Here is a 23,659-nt window from a genome sequence, read left to right as displayed (position 1 = left end):
CTGGCTGTGAGTGCTGCTTAGCTCTTAAAAACTTCTACTGCCAGGTCAGGCGGAGGTCAATGTAAACTAACTCAACACCTCCTTTCCAGACCGTTCTTCAAATGGCAAGAAAACACCAGGAGAAATAGTGTGTTTAGATGTCAAAGGCTGCCTGGTATAGCAAGTATTCACATTACTAGCTTTTCATGGCTCAGCTGCACAGCAGACCATCGGAGTACCAACTAGTGTGGTGGAAGTCCGTTCTACATGTAGAGCTCTTTTGGTCTTAATCTGTGTGTTGCCTATAAATGTCTCTTATTCTGCCCCCTCCTCAATAAAGAAATGAGAAGTCACAAGTTCAATCCGAAACATCAATTCTAGTGTGCCAGATATAGGGATGGGGGGCGGGGGGGGGGGGAGAAACACATTATGATCTATTCCCACACTGTTAGTCAATTCTGAAAATTCCATTTTAAGTTTACTCATTGTGAAGTAAATCATTCATTCACTTGAAACTGAAAAGATAGCTAAGGACGAATCACTCAGAAGGTGGAAGGCAGAAACTGGTCAAGGTTACTGCTAGGTGTGTGCTAGCTGGAAGTTACTTTTGCAGTGTAGAGAAGAACTGAATTTAAAACTGTTTCAGAAGGATCAAAATCCATTCATTCTACAGAAGATAATAGTGCCACAGTACAACATTTCTATTACCTCCAACCCAGTACCTGGGCTTGACCCAGTGTATCAGGAAGTCTGTTTCTCATAGATGAAAGGACTTATGGCCCTGTCTAAAAATAGCAATGCCTTTCCACCAGTTCATCTCAGCTGGAGGTGGGATTAACCGGTAATTGTCTGGGGAAAGAGGCATTGATTGAATGGAGCTGCTTCTCCAGCAAGGCCCAGGTGGTGAGAGTTGAGTAGCATCATTCAGATAAGGCCCTGAAGCAGGCCACTTCTCTGTCTATTGGCTCTTCTGCAAAATGGTGTGGAGCTGTGGACAGACAAGATGCAGGCCTGTTCACAAGGTGAGAGGGCTACTGCTCAGACTGTTGGTGAGCTGCTGCGCCAACAGGAAAGCTGTTGACCTCTTAAAGCTCTACTGGCTGTTTCTGCCACGCCCCCAGGCACACAGCCTTGCAGAGCATTTGCCAGTAGAATTGGATGTGCTCAACTAGGAATGATTCTCCTGCCAGGAACCGGGTGAGAGGAGGTGGTAAGCACAAGGACGGTATGCCTCGCCTTGGCCACTAGTCACAGGGGAATTCTGGGTTTCCTGCCACTGTAGCTATAAGCTGGGACCTTCTCTTTCAGATGTTCCTGGAGCTGCATGCTCTCCTTAGAGAGAGAGAGAGAGAGAGAGAGAGAGAGAGAATGTGTGTGGGCAGGATGCAGAGTTAAGTAAGGTGTGCACTCGGATAGGACCAGGAAAAAACAAACAAAAGACAAAACAAAACAAAAAAACCAGAAGAAGCTTTTGTTAAAGTCTGTGAACCTCACTCATGCGGTAGGGGTCTCACCTCAGTCATTGGGCACCATTTGTAGATGGAGTTGTTGGTTACCTGAGACTTGCCCAGGCTCCTGTAGTACTAAGGGGCTCCTATCCACACATTTATTATAACAGCTAAAGTATTTGGGGGTTCCCTTGATGGCTGGGGTGATGGTCTGTGGCTTTGAAGTTTTTTTTTTTTAATCAATGGTCTTCTTATTGATTCATAAATGTCTTTTGAATAAACTACTCGTATACACCTGCTCCCATGCAAACCGATACACAAGCTCTAGCCCCTAGATTATGGCACAATTTGAAAGGGCTGTCTATAACAATAGTCTTCTACAGTGCTATTATTAATAAGCTGAAACAAACAGTGGGCTAAGAGCCTTTCACAGGGAAACGATAACCCACAGTTCACCCTTTCTTATACGGGCTGTCGGTGTGTGTCACTCACGATGGTAAAGCTACTTACTGCAATTATGTACTGAAAGGGCTGTACCTTTGGCACACAAACAATTTTCAAAAGTGTGTTTGAAATTACTGCACCAAAGTTAATACATGACCAGGCTGCCTGTCTAAGAATGTTGTGTAAACATTATAGAAAACGATCGCTATCTCATCTGTAGTTTAAAAACTGGGTCAACGAGTCTGCGGATAAAAGAAGATTGGAGCTTCAGTGCTCCCATGGACTGAGCCCTCGACTTCCAAACTCAGGGGGCTGCCCTGTAATCCTAATGGATTGATTTCCGAAATTCCTTGGATTTGTCCTGCTGAACTAGTCTAGTCTCTCGGGGGCTTAGCTGGATCCCTGTCGATAAATATTATGGTTTATACACAGTAATTCCACTCAGTCCAGCTGTAAACTTAAGTCTATTGTATTAACACAACACTGAAAGGAAACCTTGCTCTTCCAGGGACGCTGAGCCTGACTTTCAGACATGTTTAGAAAAATATACAGGGTTTTCTACTAGCTGGTTGGAGGCCCTTGGAGACAGGACCCTCCCTGGCCACCCATTGTCTGGAGTTTCGGCTTGCTCCTTCCAAATGGGCCAAATAAGGAGCTTCCCAGAGTGGTCATTAATGGGCCAGCTTTGGTGGGGGCTTTGTTCTTAACTGGGGGCTTTATCTTATCCCTGCTGGCTAAGCCCCTCCATGTACTCCTCACCTGTCATAACTGTCACGCATTTAATCCATCATTCGGGTCGACGGACGGCCTCTCCGATCGCACCACGGGATGGGCGGGTGAGGAGGAGGGGAAGAGCGGAGGGCGGAGTCCACTGAGGATGATTAGCAGGGTTTCATAAAGATTTTAAGTGAGATTTTAAACAAGTAGGCAGCTTGGCGGGAGAGAACCCTCTGCTTCATGGTTGGAACATAACAGCTAACATTTCAAAAGACAGCGAACGCAACAAAGTGTTTGCCTGAAGAATCTAAACTGAAATGGTAAAAAGGACCAGAGGACAGGCCCCTCCGCTCCTTTCCTACCTAAACTGCATAGAGACTGTCCTTTCTCTCTCAAAAACATTTTGGCACATTTTAGTGTGTGTGTGTGTGTGTGTGTTTGTATGTCTGTGTGTGTGTATGCCTCTGTGTCTGTATCTGTCTGTGTGTGTCTGTGTATGTCTGTGTGTGTCTGTGTGTCTGTCTGTGTGTCTGTCTGTCTGTGTGTCTGTGTCTTTGTGTGTCTGTGTGTCTTTGTGTATCTGTGTGTGTGTGTGTCTGTCTATGTCTGTCTGTGTGAGTGTCTGTGTGTCTTTGTGTATCTCTGTGTGTGTGTGTGTGTGTGTGTGTGTGTGTGTGTGTGTGTGTGTATGGTCACTCATATAATGACACTCATGTAGAAGTCAGGACAACCTCTAGGAGTAAGCTATCTTTCCACCACGTGGGTTGTAGGAGGCTTAAGCTCAAACCTGATGGGGAATTCTTTATGCATAGAGTTATGTTCAATCTTTGACAAAAATACAGAAAGAAAAAAAAGTAGCATTTTTACCACCTACGTATAATAGATAATTTATATGTTTGTATTTGTCACCTAATTCCTATGGAGATGCAAACATGTATTTTCCAACAAAAAATTATTATGGTGATATTGATGAGTCTACATATTTTCACCATTATATATCTGCAAAGTTGATTTTTTTGTTGTTTTTTTTTACATTTAACTTTGCTTTTTATGGGCATTTTGCCTGAATGTGTGTCTATAGCCATTGGTTCTGAGCCACCATGTGGGTACTGAGAATTGAACCTGGTCCTCTGAAAGAGGAACCAGTGTTCTTAACCACTAAGCCATCTCTCCAGCTCCCCAACTGACATTTATGATAAGGCTGTGTTTACGGTGAAGTACTTGAGTCAGCTCTTGAGCACAGTTTGTGTGCTAGGCATTGTTCTCAATGCTTCATATGAATTACAGTTCCCGGCCCCCAAAACCTTGTCAGGAGCTGAGCGCTGTCATTTCCATTCTGTTAACAACAAAGGAAAAGGGAAGAAGGGAAGAAGTTGCCTGGATGCAGGCCGTGCAGAACCAGGAGAATTAAGATCTTACCAGGCAAGATGGCCTCACAGCCATGTCTTTTTGCCATTATTCCCAAAGAGTCATAATGTACCTAGTCTAAAAACTACATTCAGAGATGCTGGGATGGTCCGGCAGATGAACTCACCTGCTGCCAAGGCTGATGGCCCTGGGACTCATCCCGTGGAGGGAGAGGCCGGACTTCTGTAGGATTGGGCACACACTCACAGAAATAATTAAATTTAAAGGGAAGCATCTTTGGAATTTTGTGAAAATATTATAGACCTTTTCCTTCCAATAGCAAAAAATTACCTAGACTATGTCCAGGTTTTAATGTCTGTTTGTGTGTGTGTGGTGTGTGTGTGTGTGTGTGTGCGTGTGCGTGCGTGTGTACCCAGAGGCTACTTACATCAGGCATCTTCTCAATTGCTCTCTGTTTTACTTTTTAAGATATGGTATTTCACTGACCAGGAGCTTTCTGGCCTAAACTGGATGCCAGCATGCCTCAGGGATCCTCTTGTCCCTACCTCCCAGAGCTGGGATTACAATCTGCTTCCCCACACCCGCCCCCCCCCCACACACACACCCCAGGTTCTGGGCAAGCTGCAGTTCTCATACTTGCAGAGTATGCTATCCATCCGGACTCTTAACACCCCAGTTTTATACTTGGAGCAATTGTGGACAGAGCTGGATTGAGAAAATCCAGCAGTTTGTCCATTCCGGTGATGTCAGGCCTCGTTACAACAGAAAGCTACTGTCCTTTCCTGAGGCTCGACAGTACCCTGCCCTGTGCAGACACCTGAGAGTAGTCTAGGAGACTCTGAACGACACGTGCTTGGCACGTGGACAGTAAATCTCCTAATTCAGTTCTCTCTTTCAGCACTCTCTGGCAGAGAGCCAAGCTAAATATTTCTGCTCGATAAAATATGCTGAGTGCTCTACTTTGCTCTGGTGGCCTAGCTTCCGTGATAGGGTTTTCCTCAGCGAGATGAGGATAGGAATAGGAACTAGACACCAGGCTGGTAGCGCCTGTGTGTATACTTTTCACCACAGACTGTCTTTATGAGCTATGATTAGATGAGCTTGTGCAAGAAGGAAGACCAAGGATTTTGAAAATAGATTGAATGTGAAATTCTTTCTCCTGCCTATTACCTATTCTTATTTGTTTTTTTTTTAATTATCTTTTCAGATTTCCTAGGTGTCTGCCATTTATTATCTATCTGTTACATTTTTTTTAAACTGAATCAATTTTTAAGGTTGTTACAGTTGGTCAACTGAAAGACCTAACATATGGACCAGTGTGTTTATGCCAGATGAGGATTATAGTTAATTGAAATATGTGAGTCCTGTCTTAATTAGGACTAATTAGAAGAGAAGGAGCAACGACATTCAGCTAGCCCTTCTCATGGCTTTAGACATGTCTTCTTCACATCAAAGGGCTTCCTAGGAGTTTTCTGAAGTAACAGAATTATAGAACTTTGTGTCTTGGTTCTTCTTCTCTGGTGGTTTATTGTGTGAGTTCTCTCTACTACTTTTACCTCAAAGCCTTTTCAAGGTCTGAATTATAGCCGTGTCATAACCAACATCATCATCTCAGTAGCAAGTTCCCACAAATGTCAATACTCAGACCACTTCCAACTTAGTATAACTAGATTCAACAGTCTAATTTAATATGCCTGTATCACTATGACTGCTCAAACTATTTTCCCATGGATCTCTTCCTATGCCTATGAATTATTTGGCCAAAGATTATGGATCTTCAAGGCTCTTGATATATCTACTTAAATTTACTTCTAGAAAAAGTTCTATCAGGGCTAGAGAGACAGCTTGGCAGTTAAGAACACTGGCAGCTATTACAGAGGATTCAGTTCCTATATGACAGCTTACAACCATCTATTTCCAGTTCCAGGGGATAGGATGCCCTTTTCTGACTTCCACAGTCACCAGGCAAATACATGGTGCATATATATACACACGCAGGCAAAACATTCATATACATAATATAAATAAGTCTTTTTAAAATTTAGAAAAAGTTATTATGAAAAAGCATGTTGTATAAATACCTAGAAACTGAGATTTATCCTAAAAATTTAAGTACTAATATCTTTTGATGTTTCTTTTTATGTAAGTATTGATGACATTATTAATGGACCATTGTCTAGCTTTTGTTTATTTGAAAAACATTGTAAGCTCTGACTAGGTTTGGGGTACCATGCCATATCCCAAAGAGCAGCTTTTGCTACCTTGAAATGTTTATTCTTTTTTTTTTTAAAGATTTATTTATTTATTATATGTAAGTACACTGTAGCTGTCTTCAGACACACCAGAAGAGGGCGTCAGATCTTGTTACGGATGGTTGTGAGCCACCATGTGGTTGCTGGGACTTGAACTCTGGACCTTTGGAAGAGCAGTTGGGTACTCTTACCCACTGAGCCATCTCACCAGCCCGAAATGTTTATTCTTATGATCATATTCCACTGTTTCTTTGAAGAGTTACAATTTGTAATGATATGTTTAATCCATGTATTAAGACTGTGTCTTATAAGCTAGGTGTGGTGGTTCATGCCTTTGATCCCAGTACTTGAGAGACAGAAGCAGGTGTATCTGTGAGACAGGCCTGGTGTGTGTGCGTGTGTGTGTGTGTGTGTTTGTGTGTGTGTGTGTGTGTGTGTGTGTGTGTGTGTGTTATGAATAAAGAATCAATGTATAAGGATGATAATGCCAACCCACTTTTGATAGAATGTAGAATTTGTGTTATTTTGGCAGTGTTGGGGATCCAACTCAATGTCTCTCTCATACATCTGAGATTATAAGTACTTTTTCAACAAAGCTATAACCAGCCACAGATTGTATAATGTTTAGTCAGTTTTCCAGTGTTGGGTATGCATTGGTATTTATCCATCCACATCTTGGTGATAGTTTCCGTTCTGAGTCACAAAGTCATCCATAACTGGAATAGGCATACGATCTGGGGCCACTGGGGCAGAACTCGTATGCTTGACTTCATTTTCCCATGCCCTTCATCAATCTCAGAGGCAGACTGTCTGCTCCAAGCCATGCACATAGAAGCTGTTTCTGTCCCAAGGTATAAGCTACATAAAAGCAGGAGAGAACTGTATAGGGAAAGGGGGACAAGAAAGAATGAAGCAGCCGGGCAGTGATGGTACACACAGCACTCGGGGCAGAGGTAGATCTCTGTGAGTTCTCAGAGATCTCAGCTAAAGTGCCAGCCTCATCTAAAGTCATCTCCAGGATGGCCAAGGCTATGCAGAGAAACTCTGTCTTGAAAAAAAAAGAAAAAGAAAAAAACGAGAGAGAGAGAGAGAGATAGAGAAGAAAGACAAACATCACATTTTTTTTCATGCAGAATCCAGATTTAGCAATATATCTGTCCATCTATATGAGGAAAAAGCAGAAGAGATGGTAATAGAAGGGAAAGGGATCCAGGTAATAAGGACGTCAATGTGAGCAAATACAATGATGTTGAGGTAGGAGGACACCATAATGAAATTCATTATCTTGTATGGTAACTAAAATCTAGATAAAAAAGATTTAGCAGCCACAACTCACAAGCACAGAGCACTGACTTTGCAGGAAGCATTAGGACAGACAATAGTTTATATGTATACAACATTTAAAAGGTGGAAATCTGGCTAAATAAAGCAAAGGAGCCCTCCCCCCGCCCTCTCCCCCCCCCCCCCCCCCCATTTATCAGCATGTTCGAGTCACCCAAGAAACTTTGTCAAAGACAGAATTAGCTGGGCCATCATCTCATCATTTGATTTAATTGGTATAGATCCAACCTGAATGGTAATATTTTTAAGGTTTCCAGGACATTCTGGTATGCACCAAAGTTGGAAGGCTACTTCTACTGAAAGCATTTGTGGAGCGTATTTTAATGCTTTCCCGGTGCACCTGTGTGTGTCCTTGCCTGGGCTTTTGTATTCAAGTCCCCCACCAAGCCACAGGTGAGTCTCTTCTTTATCTAGAGTGGAAAATAAAAGGGTATCCTTGGGAGCGCTTAGCTTTTTCATTGTGGTTGAGAAAGAGATGCAAAGAGCCAATTCATCTTCCAAGAGGTAGCAACAATGAAATCAACCTGGAAATTATTCTGTAGGGTGGGGAGGGGTCATGGGGAGTATTATTCAGTTCTTCTGCCAGAATTCAGATTTGTGAATGAGATCGCTCTGAGAAGCATGGTCTTCCTTGCCACAGCTACACAAGAATGCAGCACACTGCTAGGAGTTGCCTCGCCTGAGACTGAAACATAGCTTGGCTATTGTTTGTAGCAACAGAGAAATGTAGAGTTAGGTAAATGATAGATAGATAGATAGATAGATAGATAGATAGATAGATAGATAGATAGATAGATAATAGATTATTGACAGACAGACAGACAGACAGATAGATAGATAGACTTAGATAGACTTAGATAGACTTAGATAGACAGACAGACAAATTTTTTCCTATCTCACACTTAGTAGTACTGTTAGTGTTTTCTTCTAAGACTCATCTGTAATAAAACTCAAGACCAGACATCTGGTCTTGAACTCAGTGTGTGCCTTTGGAAGGCTCAGCCCAGATAATCCTGCAGCTCTTGCCGCCTGTTGAGGAGAATTGTGCGACAACCTACCTTCTAGCCATTCATGTCCGGGGCTCCTTGTAAAGGAGAACAGAAACATGGTCGGGCTGACTGAGCGCTTCTCTGGAAACAGGATGGTTTCAATCCTCTTCATCCCACGCAGACTTCCAGGTGCTTAGAAAGGAAGCTCATGCCAGCAGGCTTGAAGCTTCCTGGAAGCCACGGCCTGTGCTGTGTCCAGATCTGACTCCCAAGAAGGGGAAGTAGTGAAGTTAGCAAGGAGATGAGAACTGGCTGTTGCCTCCAACACGAGGCAGCTGAGCTCCGGGCTTGGCAGAGGGCTCAACTCCAGGAGATGGAGGAATGTGTGGCAAGGTACATTGATGGTCTGAACCCCAAGGTAAGAGGTCTAAGCTATTTCTCAACATTACAGTAGTGTTAAGGAGCCTTATTTATTAACTTTAAGTTTTTTTTTTAAATATATTTATTTAATGTGTATGGAAATCTTGCCTGTACATATGTCTGCACACTACATGCATGTCTGGTACCAGAGAGGCCAGTCCAGGACAATGAATAGCCTGGAAACTGGAGTTGATGATACTTGTAAGCCACAGTGTGGGTTCTAGGAACCCAACTCTGCTGTAAGAGCAGCTAGTATACTACACCACGGTGCCATCTCTCCATCCCCAGAGATTTATTGCTTCTTCAATTTAGAAATTCTCTAAAAAAGTGATTAAGCCTCTGGTTGGCTAAATAATATTAAGGAACAATTTATTTTAAATTGAAAGCAGAGGCGGCTTAAGGACAGCCAGGACTACACAGATAAACCATGTCTCAGAAAAAAGAAATTATTATTTTTTGTATATTCATTATACATAGTACTTACTGTTTTTTTTTTCATTTATGTTTTACTCAGAAAATATCCGGCAAATATTTTATAAGTTCTCAGTTACTTTTAGCTAGTCTCATGGCTCACACCTGTAATCTCAGTCCAGGGGAGGTCTCTGAGACAAGAAGATACCCATGCATTCAACTTTTGCTACTTAGTGAGACCCTATCTCAGACACAAACTGAAACAACAACTGCTACAAACCAGCTACTTACTGTTTTTAAGTTTGTTTGAAAGTAGACAGGCTTATGCTTCATAGTTAATTTGGGCAACTAGAATCACTTACAACTTGGTCCCCATGACCAGCTGGGGAGAGACGCCTCCTCCCCCTGCTGCATGTCCCATGCTCTATGTGCAGGACAACCCTTGGGTATTTAGATGTGACTTCCGAATTCAGAATTGTTTAAATCCTGAACATGAGGCTCAAGTTCAGTTTCTTAGAGAATTCTGAGTAGTTTAAAAATACATTAAGGCTGGGGTGTAGCTCTAGGGTAGAATAGGAACTTTAGCCAGGTCCTGGGCTAATTCTTCAGCACTGAAAACAATTCATATATGCTGATCATTAACTAAATTTTTAAAATGATGCATAGTTGCACTTTGGAGTACTCTGTGGCCACTAAGAGTGCAGAAGATTGAGAGAAGTGTTCACAGTAGAAGGGGAACTGTCAGTCATAAAACACTGCTGGGCACTAGAGAGGTAACCTACATAGTAACAGCTGGAAACTAGACTCAGGAGGATCAGGAGTTCAAGTTGGCTAAGTGAGACTCTGTCTCAAAAGAACAGAAACAAACAGAACCATTATTTGAGATACAAGTCCATTTAGAAGTGACACTTAACTGCTAGAATCTACACCAAATTGCTAACAATGACTGGCTTTTTTATAAAGGCCCACTTGGCAGCAAGGAATAATAAACTCACCTGTTTGCCCCTGGGGCTGTGTGAGGTCCTCTGTGGCAATGTATGGGCAGGACACAAGGGGCAATCTCCTGATGCTTACAGGCAAATTCAGGAAAGCTACCTCCTGGGGTTTTCAGGAGCCAACTGTCCCACAATAGCTTCTCCCTCACTCAAGGGCGGAGCTTAGCCTCCCTTTAGTTCTCTCATTTACCTACCCAACCTGATCCTTATCACCTGCCGCCAGACCCCTGGCTTTTATGATCAGAATAGATCAATGCATTTCAATTAGAAATCCCTCTAGGTCTGGGGAAATGGCTCAGCAGGTAAGCATGCCTCCCGTGAAAGTGTGAGGACCACAAAAATGTGGTTCCCTTCCTGGCACCCAGGTAAACGCAGCAGTGTGGTCTTGGTAGCGGGCCATCACTGAGAAGCAGAGACCTGCGATGCCCAGAGAAATCCACAGCTCTTGTAAGAGACCGGGAAAACACAAAACATCTGACATCAGTTCATCAGTTCTCCTGTCTCTCCAATCTCTCCAATCTCTCCAATCTCTCTCTCTCTCTCTCTCTCTCTCTCTCTCTCTCTCTCTCTCTCTCTCTCTCTCTCTCTCTCTCTCTCTCTCTCTCTCCCTCCCTCTCCCGCCCATTGTAGCCTGATGGTAATACTCTCATGGAGCATGCTTAAGACCTTAGAAAAAGTAGTAACCACATTTGAAAGGAAGAACAGTTTGTTATCAACTCTCAGCAGCTTCATTTTCAAAGAAAATAATTCTCAAAACTCCTAATTCTCCTATACTGAATTATATTTCTGGGAGCAGAGATAATATTTTTGCCATAGTTTCTGCTCAGACTTAAGTAGATGTATACATTTTGAAAGGAATGTCTTTCTATATCCAGTATTCTGGATAAAATACAAATGTAATATTTAGCAACAATGGCTTCTTGGGCAGTCCCTTATGGTAACCACAACATGTCCCTGGTTTTGTCGTTGGCCCTGGGATGCTATTGTGGTTGCTTCTCTGGATTTAACACGCTGATCTCTTTTGCCATCATCAGATGCTCGGCAGGACTTACAGAGGAAGGGGCCTTGCCCCTAGTTGAATGCAGATGGTTCAGTTTTGGGTGGCAATGCAGAGAGCTGCTTCTTTGAGGCACCACACTCCCGTTCCAAATTTTAAGAAAGCTGGCTGGCATAAGACTACCATAGGAATCACTAAAAGAAAAGTTAGTGTATATAAAACTCCACACCAACACTGATGTATCACGCTACATGGACATTAAATTAAAAGTGAACACAGAAATACCGCTTCAAGAATTTACAGAGACAGCAGCGGTGAAACTTTAAGCACTATATTTTGTATAGAAGCCATTTGGGGAAATGGGCATATTGATTATATTTTTCTCTGTCTTCCTTTTACAAACACCTGCAGAGCTTTTCTCTCTCTCTCTCTCTCTCTCTCTCTCTCTCTCTCTCTCTCTTTTTACTTACTAGCAGAAAATAAGGAGGCCTTTGTCTCTAACAGTTTAAAACTCTGAGCACTAATCCAAACTAGGTACAAAGTAGTATTATGTGAGGAAACCCTAACACTGAGCAAAGTGTAATCTTAGTCTACTTCATCAAGCTGCACACATAAACAAATAGAACAGATGCAAGGCGGCCACATGGCTTACTTACTTACTTTGCTTTTAAACTTCTCTGCACATCCAAAACAATTTGGCAATCAGAATTATCAGCCCAATAAGGAACGAGGAGTCTGATTGGTTGATTTCTCTAGCTTTACCTAATTGCTGTGGGGTGAAGTGGCTACAGAGGGAAAGTAGGGCCTAAGACTGGCAGGAAAGCTTTCAGAAAGAATTCCAGGGTTGGGGGGGGGGTACTTACAGGTGAGAGTGAACTGAGCAGCCCCCAACAAGAAGCAGAGAGCATCTGTGCCTGCCAGGTCTACTAGCATTAGGCCTGGCATGGTGGTGCACACCGTTAATCCCAGCACTTTCAAGACAAACGCAGGCATATCTCTGTGGGTTCAAGACCTGGTCTACATACTGAGATCTAGGCTAGCTAGAGTTACATGGTGAGGCCCTGTTTTTAATGAAAGAATGTGTTTTCAAGTGCTGGGGTCAGAAGTATACCCTTATGTTGATGGCTTCTGCCCTGAAATACTTCCTAAATTCTATGACTGTGGACTTTGTGCCCTACAATACGGTTTCTTTAGTACAGGTGTCTTCAGAGCCTGTTTCAGTGCTTCGTTTTCAGATAGGATCCGAGAACCACTTTTAATCTGCTCAGCAGACATTGATACAGACCTATGTTAATACAGACATTAATACATACTGAGCTGAGTAGTAAGTGTTCAATAGCCATGACTGCTCACAACAGGTAGAGGAGCACAGATAATCTCATTTACTAGTAAATGTCCTGGTGAAGCTTGAATAAAACAAAAGCAGCCAGCACGGGGACGGGGACCAACAGCTCTGTTCCAGGCACAGTCTGGCCTGGAAACCTGTGTTTGCTTCTGTGCCTTGTGTTGGCTTCAGCCAACTTTGAAGGCTTGTAGTAATTTAGATAGTTTAGTGGCCTCTGTCTTGCCTCTGTATGGGAACTTCTGAAATTAAAAATGCTTCTAAGAATGTTCGGAATAATATGAAGCAAAATGTACATTTACTGTGCATGACAGTTTGAGGTTTAAGTTCATATGTTGTTGTTGTTGTTGTTGTTGTTGTTTAACCACGTTAATTTTTACAGTTTTGGAAAACTTCTACTTTAGAGAACGAAGAATTCTTTCTTCAAGTCTGGCAGAAACCTTTTATATTAGTGCAAACTAATTGTTAATGAAAGTCTGGTCCACAGAGAAATAAATCTTTGGTTTGTTTAACCATATTCTGGAAAGAACATCAAGAAGCAACGGAGTCAGTCACCCGAGGCGGTGAGAGCTTGAAGACCATCCAGTTACGCAGCGGCCCCGACAAGATTAGTTCTCTTCTTGTGGGGATAAATGCGTTTACTTTTATCTACTGGTTTTTAGACTAGTTAATGTGTTGCACCAGATAAATCTGTTTCCTGAGTCCATCTTTCAGCTTGTTCTCCCCTCTCTGGTGCTGACAAATGGTTGGAGTTTGACACAGTTTATCAGTTGAGCCCCTGCTGGGGGCTGCCTGTCACTCACTCGGCTTGCTCAGACTGCCGCAGAGTAAACGAGAGAGTTATCTGCAATATTTTGCCCTTACTCCCTAGAGACAGATTCGGGTTGCTGTGAGTTTTCGCCTCCTGTTGCTCACGTGTCCTCAGCCAGAGGTGGGCTCTTGGTGATTTTCCAACAGGGTCACTGTAGAAATGAGGCACAGTTTTAAATTTATACGAAAAGGGAAGCCTCAAGCCTGTTTCATGACCCGACGCATATAGGAAGGGCACTGAAGGAGCCTTGTTTCGCAAGCACTGAAAAAGACTTTCTCCAAAGTAATTGCAGCCCGAAGACTCGTTCTTTTGGTGTTTGCTGACACAGCAGGCAAAGAAAGCAAGCACCTTATCCGCCTCAGAATTGAGGCTTCTCGGGTGAACTCTCTCTTCTTGTCTGTTTGTATCAGTACACATCAACTGCACCGGATAATGGGTTTTATTGTGGTATCTTCACATATGTATACACTGCACTCTGACCTTATTTCAATTTAACTTCCCACCATGCAAATACAAAGTCGACACAAAAGCTGAGCTTTGAGTGGGTCTCTAAGGTTCTCTGGCATTCCAAATGCTCTTGTTGGGCAGAACTCATTGGAATGCTGGATGAAGCGAACCTTTGCTCTGAGCAGCGGCTATTAGCACAATCAGTGAGACTTCAGCTATATGCAGAATCATTGGGACCATGCACGCTTGGGAGCTGGCAGTGGGATCCTAGGAGTGCTTCGTGCCACTTGTTGAACCTACTAAAGCAAAATGCAGTGTAATCGCTGACCAGCCCAAAAGCATGTTTAGCTGTTACCTATTAGTGCAGTGACGGGGCCCTCCGAGACACTGATTTGAATGCAGCCTCTGCCCTCTTCCCACCACCCTTTACTGTCCTCCTTCACATTCAGGCCAGGGGGAAGAGGGGCATCGTAGAAGAGGGAACAGGGTCCAGATGGGAAGAAACGGAAGGCTGGGAAGATCGTTTCGGAAATAGGTCAGGTACTTGGGAGATTAGACAAGCTTGCTTCATCCCTGAATACAATTAGGAGGAATTAGACCTGCAGCAAGTAGCTTGGATTTATCAGCTTTAATTGTCTATTGTCAGAGCCCAGCTCTCCTCTGGAGGATCCTGGTGGCAGTGTACACTCTAATACTTTTAATGGCCCTCCGTTGTGGGCTTAGCTCTCCTAAAAACCAGTGTCTGCTCTTTTCAAAGGAGCTCTGGGAAGCCTACCTACAAACACCAAGCTGTTACTTTCTCTGTGGTGGATCCCATTCTAAGGTCCCCACAGGTGCACCTTCACGGGGAAGGAAGATGGCTATTGAACATTAATAGGCACCTAGCTTCCCTGGTAGGCCCTTTCAGGAAACAATGGGCTGTAGATGGTGAGCAGATAAGTCCAGGCTGATGGCTTCAGAATCTCCCACTCTCTTTGTCAGGGCTGATGGGTCAAAGCCCCCTCACTCTCTTCCTGTTAAAAGGGTTATCAGGCTTATATGCAGCCAATAGTAGAAAGGTTTTTTCAGAAGATAAGGTGTCTATTGGACGAGGCCTGTTATTGTAATACTATTGTTCTCTGTTTCCTCTATTACCCCTCAGCCTCTCAGGTGGGAAAGGCAGTATTTGAAGAACTAGTCAGTTGTCTCCAGACTCCAGGCCTAACGTAAAAGGACTTCCTTCCTGCTCTCTAAGCTTGGTGTGATAGTCGGAACTCTTGAGTTTTGGCCTCCACAAGTTGTAAGGTTGTTTTCCTAGGCAGTAGGCATGCCGGTGAGCTGCCATCCCCCAAGGGTCATGGTTGCAGGTGAGATCTTGTCACCATGAGCAGAGCCAGGAAGCATGTGCGTCCTAAGCTTCTGCAAAGCTGGTCCACAGCTTACCTGGCAGGGAAATGGGGTTTTGTCTTAAATCTGATATTCAGCTCAGGTAAAGAACTACACCCCTTGGAGCAGAATTTATGTGTGGGACAGGGGTCAGTGATTCTAGAACTCATGACTACTTCTTTAGTTCTCTTTATCTGCTTCTAACTCCTGGAGAAATTGAGTGCACATATGTACTATCAAGCAAATGCATGCATACACACACAGAGACACATCCTCTACCATCTGCAATCTTCCCTTAGAAAGGATGAGGCGTAGTCATCACACACACACACACACACACACACACACACACACACCCTTTTGCCTCCATGACAGAGCCTCTATGCTAGGCTAACCTGCTTTGTAGCTGAAAATGACCTTCAATTTTTTATCTTCCTGCCTCAACACCCCCAGGTGGAGATTATAGGCGTATGTTACTTTGTTTGCTTTGTGCTGTGCTAGGAATTGAGCCCAAGGCTTTGTGTACACCGATGTCTTTTTCTCTCCACTGTGAGCCTTTCTCCTTGCTGTGAGGCCTCTCCTCTCACTGAAAGAGAGAGGTGTACTTTGGTCCCAGGCTCTCACTGATGTGGAAGCTATCCTTCCTCCCTCAGACTCTGAGAGAAGATTTTTCAAGGAAAGTGCCCATGAGCGTGCACCTGCCCTGCTGCCTCTCTCTCCCTAAGCATCCCTGCCCTGGCTCGTCTTAGTTCAGGCTCATTCCTTTTCCCACCAAATTCAGGATAGATGTCTTCTGGGTTCAGAAATGATTGCTTTTCCCACAGCCTTTTTCAGGAGTTAAGATCCCTCTCATGTCTGAATCACTATAATAAAAACATAGTTAGAAAGGCAATCAGATCTTAGAAACCCACAGTGGTTTTCCCCGTTTGCCAGGGACACGATGGTTACTGTTGGCACTATTTGTTAAGTTGGTGGATGTTCAACTGAATAAATAACTTAAAAGTATGTGGATAATCAGATAAAACCAGAACTGTGACAGGACCAAAATATGCTGAGGCATCCTGACATGGCAGCCATCTTGAAAGTTTTTACCGACCTTAGGAGAGTGCTTATCTTTGTTACATTACGAGAAGAGAGCTCTGCTTTAATTTACTTAATCTTTGTTTCTCTTCTTTAGGAAGTCAAAACAGTGACATCATCCTCTACCATCCCACAGGCCGCTAGGATCACCATTCCCAAGTCTAGGCCCTGACAATGTTTGTCCTAGTTGGGGGGAGGGGTGAGTTATGTGTCACGCAAAGGAAGCTTATGCTATTTTTAGATTGATTTAACACACCATTGAAACATATCATACACATATCACACCCATGACACACACGCGGCGTTGTAACACAGCATGTGTCATACATACATTCTCTCTCACTCACACACATAACTTGCTCTTCTTGTCCGGCTTTTAAAAATGGAAGGCAGCCCAGAGAAGCCAAGCCCGGTTGACTAGAGTTGAAAAGGCTGTTAAAGTTTAAAAGCCAAGTGCCCCTCCAGTTCTCAGCCCGGCTTTGAGACATGTGGGAGGGCTTCGAAGCCACAGTGCCCCTCTCTAAGGCTCAGGCTTACAGTTGGTCCCCAAATGTTTACCAGCATGAAGATGCCTAGCTTACAGGAAGTGGGAAATGGGTGTGGGGGGTTGAGGGTGGGTGGGTGAGTAGGGAGTGGGGAAGAGGGTGGGGGGTGATCTATTGATGTGGTTAGCCTGTCATTGACCTTGTTTGGCTATAGCAGGAGTTGAATTAGAAAATGAAAACCCGTTTCATCTTGAGCATATTTTATCCCTTTTTTTTTTTTCTTACTTTCCTTAGGGGAAAAAAACTTTTTTAAGCCCAAGTGGAGTCCAGTCTCCAGATTTGGTGCTCAGGTTCCCTCCGTGCCGCAATAGCAGCTACTATAGTCGTTTTGCTCATAGTCATCTGGCCGCCTACAGAGTGATTCCCAACCTACCCAAAGACTAAAGGGGCGGGGAACCTGGCCCAGGAGCTGAAACTGAACGAATGGTGGGTTTGCTGATGCATCAAAAGAAAGGGACGGGGCTTTCAGAGAACATAGCTATTGGGATTGTGATGGGCTACCATTTCACAGATGAATGAAGACAGCTGCTGAGATTGGGGTGTCCTGACACTGGAGAAAATGAAAAAACAAAACAAAAAACAACAACAACAACAACAAAAAAAAAAACCGACCAAAACTGTATCCAGCGTGTTGCTTAGAAGAAATATTTTTTAAAAGATTTATTTATTGCCGGGCGGTGGTGGCGCACGCCTTTAATCCCAGCACTTGGGAGGCAGAGGCAGGCGGATTTCTAAGTTCGAGGCCAGCCTGGTCTACAGAGTGAGTTCCAGGACAGCCAAGACTATACAGAGAAACCCTGTCTCGAAAAAACAAAAAAAAAAAAAAAAAGATTTATTTATTATATGTAAGTAAGTACACTGTAGCTGTGTTCAGACACCCCAGAAGAGGGCATCAGATGGTTGTGAGCCACCATGTGGTTGCTGGGAATTGAACTCAGGGCCTTCAGAAGAACAAACAGTCAGTGTTCTTACCCACTGAGCCATCTCTCCAGCTCCTAGAAGGAATATTTTAATACTTAGGATTCCAGACCATGGCCACTTCAGTTCTTTGTGCTGTGCACAGGCACTAGCACCTCCTGGTCTCCTAGCTTTAGTGTCCACATCCGGGAGTGCGGGGCTCCAGCCTTTGGAGGGTGCTGGGTGGCGCTCAGCCCACAGTCAGGCCCTGCTTAGCTGTTCTGCTCTGGACGCTACCTAAGTGCTATAATATGAATTTGCCCTTCATCTTAGCTTATACCACTATCTCTCCTTAACTACCACCGTCAGCATCAGAACTTGGCCTGGAACTGTTTGTTTTGTTTCCCCCTCATCTCGTGTTCGTTTGTCCTGGAGCAAATACTTCAAGGATATTATACTCCAATGATGCTCTATCCCTTTTTTTTTTTTTTTTTGGTTTTTTGGTTTTTTGTTTTTTTGTTTCCTGATGGTTTCACCTATGGCTTTGTCCAGCACAGCTGGAACACCTGGAACTAATTTTAGGGTTGCCTGGATGAGCCTCACACTGATATTTGATGTTTGCGTCCTCCCTAGACTCAAGCCTATTTCGCCACCTCGGAAGGTGAGCCCAGGCTGATATTAATTAACCATGAGTTGATTCACAGGCATCTTCCAGTCATTAAAGCAAACATTTGGCTTAAAATAGCCCTCTTCCCACTCTGACTGCCACCCTTTGCTTCTTTCTTTACACCACAGTGGTGGAATCACTGACACTTACATGGTATCTGTGCCCCAAGAGCAAAGTTTTTCATGAAAGGAAAGCAGGGTAAACCGTGTTAACTGCTGTGCAGTGGAGACAGCTAGCAGCAGGCCAGACCCTGAGATGACTACATTGTTTTTCTGTCCATAGTGGTGCTGACTCAGCATCGGTTAATAAACCCTCTGCAGGAGGCTGGATTTCTTTTGTTTAATTATCACTTGGACCTTTCTGAGAACTCTTAAGAATTGTTCATTCGGGTTTTTTTGTTTTGTTTTGGTTTGGTTTTTTTGGGTTTTTTTTTTTTTTTTTTTTTTGGTTTTTGGAGACAGGGTTTCTCTGTATATAGCCCTGGCACAAGAGCAAGCTAACAGCCTGTTTCTTCTTGGTGCTAGCGCCCCCTCTGGCAGAAAATGAAATAACAGGTGGACCTACAACCCCCCCCCCCCCCCCCAGTGTATTCTACTCTTGTCCCCGGTATAAATTTGATTGTTCCGAACTACATAAATTGTAGAAGGATTTTTTAGATGCACATATCATTTTCTGTGATACCTTCCACACACCCCTCCCCCCCAAAAAAATTTTTCTGGGAAAGTTTCTTGAAAGGAAAACAGAAGAACAAGCCTGTCTTTATGATTGAGTTGGGCTTTTGTTTTGCTGTGTTTCATTTCTTCCTGTAAACAAATACTCAAATGTCCACTTCATTGTATGACTAAGTTGGTATCATTAGGTTGGGTCTGGGTGTGTGAATGTGGGTGTGGATCTGGATGTGGGTGGGTGTGTATGCCCCGTGTGTTTAGAATACTAGAAAAGATACCACATCGTAAACTTTTGGGAGAGATGATTTTTAAAAATGGGGGTGGGGGTGAGGGGAACCTGCGATGAGGCAAGCAAGATAAGGGGAAGACTTGAGTTTCTGTGATCTAAAAAGTCGCTGTGATGGGATGCTGGCTATAAATGGGCCCTTAGCAGCATTGTTTCTGTGAATTGGAGGATCCCTGCTGAAGGCAAAAGACCATTGAAGGAAGTACCGCATCTGGTTTGTTTTGTAATGAGAAGCAGGAATGCAAGGTCCACGCTCTTAATAATAAACAAACAGGACATTGTATGCCATCATCACAGGATGTCCTTCCTTCTCCAGAAGACAGACTGGGGCTGAAGGAAAAGCCGGCCAGGCTCAGAACGAGCCCCACTAATTACTGCCTCCAACAGCTTTCCACTCACTGCCCCCAGCCCAACATCCCCTTTTTAACTGGGAAGCATTCCTACTCTCCATTGTACGCACACGCTCGGAAGCCTGGCTGTGGGTTTGGGCATGAGAGGCAGGGACAACAAAACCAGTATATATGATTATAACTTTTTCCTGTTTCCCTATTTCCAAATGGTCGAAAGGAGGAAGTTAGGTCTACCTAAGCTGAATGTATTCAGTTAGCAGGAGAAATGAAATCCTATACGTTTAATACTAGAGGAGAACCGCCTTAGAATATTTATTTCATTGGCAATGACTCCAGGACTACACAGCGAAATTGTATTGCATGTGCTGCCAAAATACTTTAGCTCTTTCCTTCGAAGTACGTCGGATCCTGTAATTGAGACACCGAGTTTAGGTGACTAGGGTTTTCTTTTGAGGAGGAGTCCCCCACCCCGCCCCGCTCTGCCGCGACAGGAAGCTAGCGATCCGGAGGACTTAGAATACAATCGTAGTGTGGGTAAACATGGAGGGCAAGCGCCTGCAAAGGGAAGTAAGAAGATTCCCAGTCCTTGTTGAAATCCATTTGCAAACAGAGGAAGCTGCCGCGGGTCGCAGTCGGTGGGGGGAAGCCCTGAACCCCACGCTGCACGGCTGGGCTGGCCAGGTGCGGCCACGCCCCCATCGCGGCGGCTGGTAGGAGTGAATCAGACCGTCAGTATTGGTAAAGAAGTCTGCGGCAGGGCAGGGAGGGGGAAGAGTAGTCAGTCGCTCGCTCACTCGCTCGCTCGCACAGACACTGCTGCAGTGACACTCGGCCCTCCAGTGTCGCGGAGACGCAAGAGCAGCGCGCAGCACCTGTCCGCCCGGAGCGAGCCCGGCCCGCGGCCGTAGAAAAGGAGGGACCGCCGAGGTGCGCGTCAGTACTGCTCAGCCCGGCAGGGACGCGGGAGGATGTGGACTGGGTGGACATGAGAGAGGCTTATCTCAGATGTTGGATCTTCTCTTGGAAAAACGTGTGGGTACGACCTTGGTAAGGAACCAGATTCTGTCTTTAATACGATTTGAAACCTTTTATCCCTTTTTCTTTCTTCCTTTTTTTTTTAACTTTTCTTTTCTCCCCCCTCCCCCTTTTAAAAAAAAAAAAAGAATGAAGCCTCAGTAGAAACCAGCGCTTCTGTTTTAGTACGCGGAGCACTGTCAAACATTTAGAAGACTTTTTTCCTCCGTATGAATCATTAACCCTTTCAGTTCTAGACATAATTGTCAATTCACTGAAATTTCAGTAGTGGTTCTTGTCCGCTTCGCCACTCGCTGCCTTTACATTACTGTAACTATCCCGGGTTGACTTAGGTTTTCACTTGTATTTAACATCGTTTGTTCCACATGACCTTACATGTTGGAACTAAATAAGAATGAGATAGTTTAAGTTGTACCCGGGACAAGGACAAGTAAGCATCTTTCCCCTTCTCGGAGCGTCCTATCTAGGGACGAATTGTAAAGACCAGCTCCGGAGAGGGACTCCCGCTGTACTGTGTTTACATTTTCACAAGCGCGCGTTCTAACATGGTTATCCTTATTCCTAATTTTTATCTGCGGCGTCTATGTGGGAATACGTTGCAGAGGCTGTTTTATCTTTCTTGCTTTTCCTCTTTGGAAAGGACTTTTTCCGAGGGCAGATAAGAGGAGGATCCCCAAGTCTTCTGTATAACTTTAGTTACAGTAAACTGTGCCACTTCAGTGACTTCTGGGAATTCATGCACTTTCACATTTAAATAGAAAGTGCTATTTGTGGCTGAGGGCTCCTAAAGGAATTCTCTTCAGGGAATTCTATTGACTTTTTTTTTAATATGTTTTGTTTTTAATTTTTCTATCTGGCTCGAGATGCCCACGGATTAAAAAAACAAACAAAACTGCTGGGTGTTTCCCTCTTCCCCAATTTTTCTTTTCCTGTGGTCCATGGGAGCTCGGGAAGGCTGGTACTCAAGGATGCTGGCAGGATGCAACCCCTCTCAGGCTTGCCTGCTGGAGGATGAAAGAGACTGAACGCGCGCGCGCGCGCGGCAGAGGGAGGGGACCTAGTTGTTTTGAAAGTTGCTTCGCTAGGGAGCTGGTGGGAAAGTTCAGTTTTCCCCATTTGGAAAAGGCAGACTGGGTTCCGCTCCTGCACCACACGTGTTTTCCATTTTTAGCTTCATTCAGACGCAGGCAGCGCCCCTGCCTCTTCCTCCCCTTGTTTGTGACACTTCTCTGAGACAGCTTTTCCACAGCTCTGAGGGTCTGGCGGCCATGACCCCGGGCGTCCCGGGACACAGGACGCAGCAGCGCCCACAACACATTTCTGCCTTGAGTGATAAAGCCAAGGATTGTTCAAAGGTAGCTGTTCTTTCTCTCCCGATGAGGTTAACATATACATATACGCTTTTTTTTTTTTTTTCAGCCAAAGGCTGCATTTTAAAACCGTGCTTCTTCAAGGCAGTCTACTTTACACGGCTTTGGACTCTTACTCAACTGTACAAGTACTCCAAGCTTTTAAAGTCTTCAGAGCACCGTGTTAGTCATAGCCTCTAAGAGGGAGGCACAGGAGCGCCGGACAATGGGGATTAAAAGCCTTTCCCTTCTCTTCCAGGCTGCCCCCAAGTCTAGCTCCGGCTCCGTGAAGTTTCAAGGACTGGCAGAGACTGGGATCATGAAAATGGACATGGAGGACGCTGATATGACTTTGTGGACAGAGGCCGAGTTTGAAGAGAAGTGTACATACATAGTGAACGACCACCCCTGGGATTCCGGCGCTGACGGGGGTACTTCTGTTCAAGCCGAGGCATCCTTACCAAGGAACCTGCTTTTCAAGTATGCTGCCAACAACAGCAAAGAGGTAAGCCGGCTGCCTTCTTGAAGTCTGACTGGCAATTGGGCCAGCTCTCCTACTACTATCTCTGAGAACCGTGAGAATTTATATGCATTGGCAAATAATTGATCGCTCCAGTGGCTGTTTTCCTTGCTTTCTCTTCAAACCAATTCCTATTCATTTCTTCCTCCCTTCAGCTGTCCTATACTAATTAGTAAACAGTTAAATTTTTTGGCAAGTTGACATGTCTTGGGAAAGCTAACTGGCAGCACTGGTGGGCAGCATGGTAAAGGGCTCAGTGCTTCACCCCCTGGCCCTCTTGGATGACAGTTTTAAAGGAAAGAAACTTCCTTAGAAAAAGAAGTTTTTCCTCTGCTCATGAGATGGCTTTATTCTTTTAACGAGCCAGCTTTATTAGCTGGGTTTCTAAAATTATTCTCAAAACCTTGACGTGTTTATGAACTGAAGAGATGGCATTAACCAGGAAGAGGGTCACGTAAAAGTGTCCTCTGTCAGGATGACTTCACTAACCACCCTTTACCTGTGGCAGCTCCCTGGCCTGGGCCAGGCCGGCAGGTCCATGTTTTATGGCTTCTGAAGTGGGTACACTCTTTGTATCAAAGACACAGAACACCTGAGGAGCACCTGATTTGTGTTTATATAACAATTAGAGTCGGCTGTGAAGTGATTTGCAAAATAACTCCTTGCTCTGAGAATCTGGCTGCTGCAGTTGCTCTCCTGATGGCTTAAGTTGCTGAGGCTAGCCCTCAGGAGACTTCCCACCATCACCATTGCCCACAGTGCTGTGGTTTCTGATCCTTGCTGTCTTTGGGGAGCAGTGAAAGGAGGGATTCTGTGTTGTAAGGATTCCAGATTTGCTCCTAGGACTATGCATTATGAAAGTGCCAGGTCACTTTCCTCCTTCCCTAAGCGACAACATGGGAAAGAAACTCCAGAGTTGGGGAAACACTGTCTCTT

General features: G+C 44.4%; 1 protein-coding gene across 5 annotated transcripts in view; it reads left to right on the top strand.

The window, feature by feature from the left end:
• The window catches only part of Prdm1 (PR domain containing 1, with ZNF domain), a 91,385-nt gene that overhangs the window by 49,226 nt on the left and 18,500 nt on the right, over nt 1–23,659 (top strand). For 2 of the 5 annotated variants that reach the window (XM_006512503.3, XM_011243109.2), the window contains exon 2: nt 22,463–22,708. In XM_006512503.3, the coding sequence (XP_006512566.1) occupies nt 22,523–22,708 (186 nt within the window). In that variant the 5' untranslated portion in view covers nt 22,463–22,522. Of the gene's footprint in view, nt 1–20,584; nt 20,867–21,076; nt 22,210–22,273; nt 22,353–22,462; nt 22,709–23,659 lie in introns of those variants that run through there. The other 3 variants (XM_006512505.2, NM_007548.4, XM_006512502.4) reach the window with 3 other exon arrangements.

Source organism: Mus musculus, chromosome 10 (assembly GCF_000001635.26).
Source record: "Mus musculus strain C57BL/6J chromosome 10, GRCm38.p6 C57BL/6J".
Taxonomy (NCBI): Eukaryota; Metazoa; Chordata; class Mammalia; order Rodentia; family Muridae; genus Mus; species Mus musculus.
Note: the sequence above shows the minus strand (reverse complement) of the source record. Positions and strands in the feature narration are given on the sequence as shown.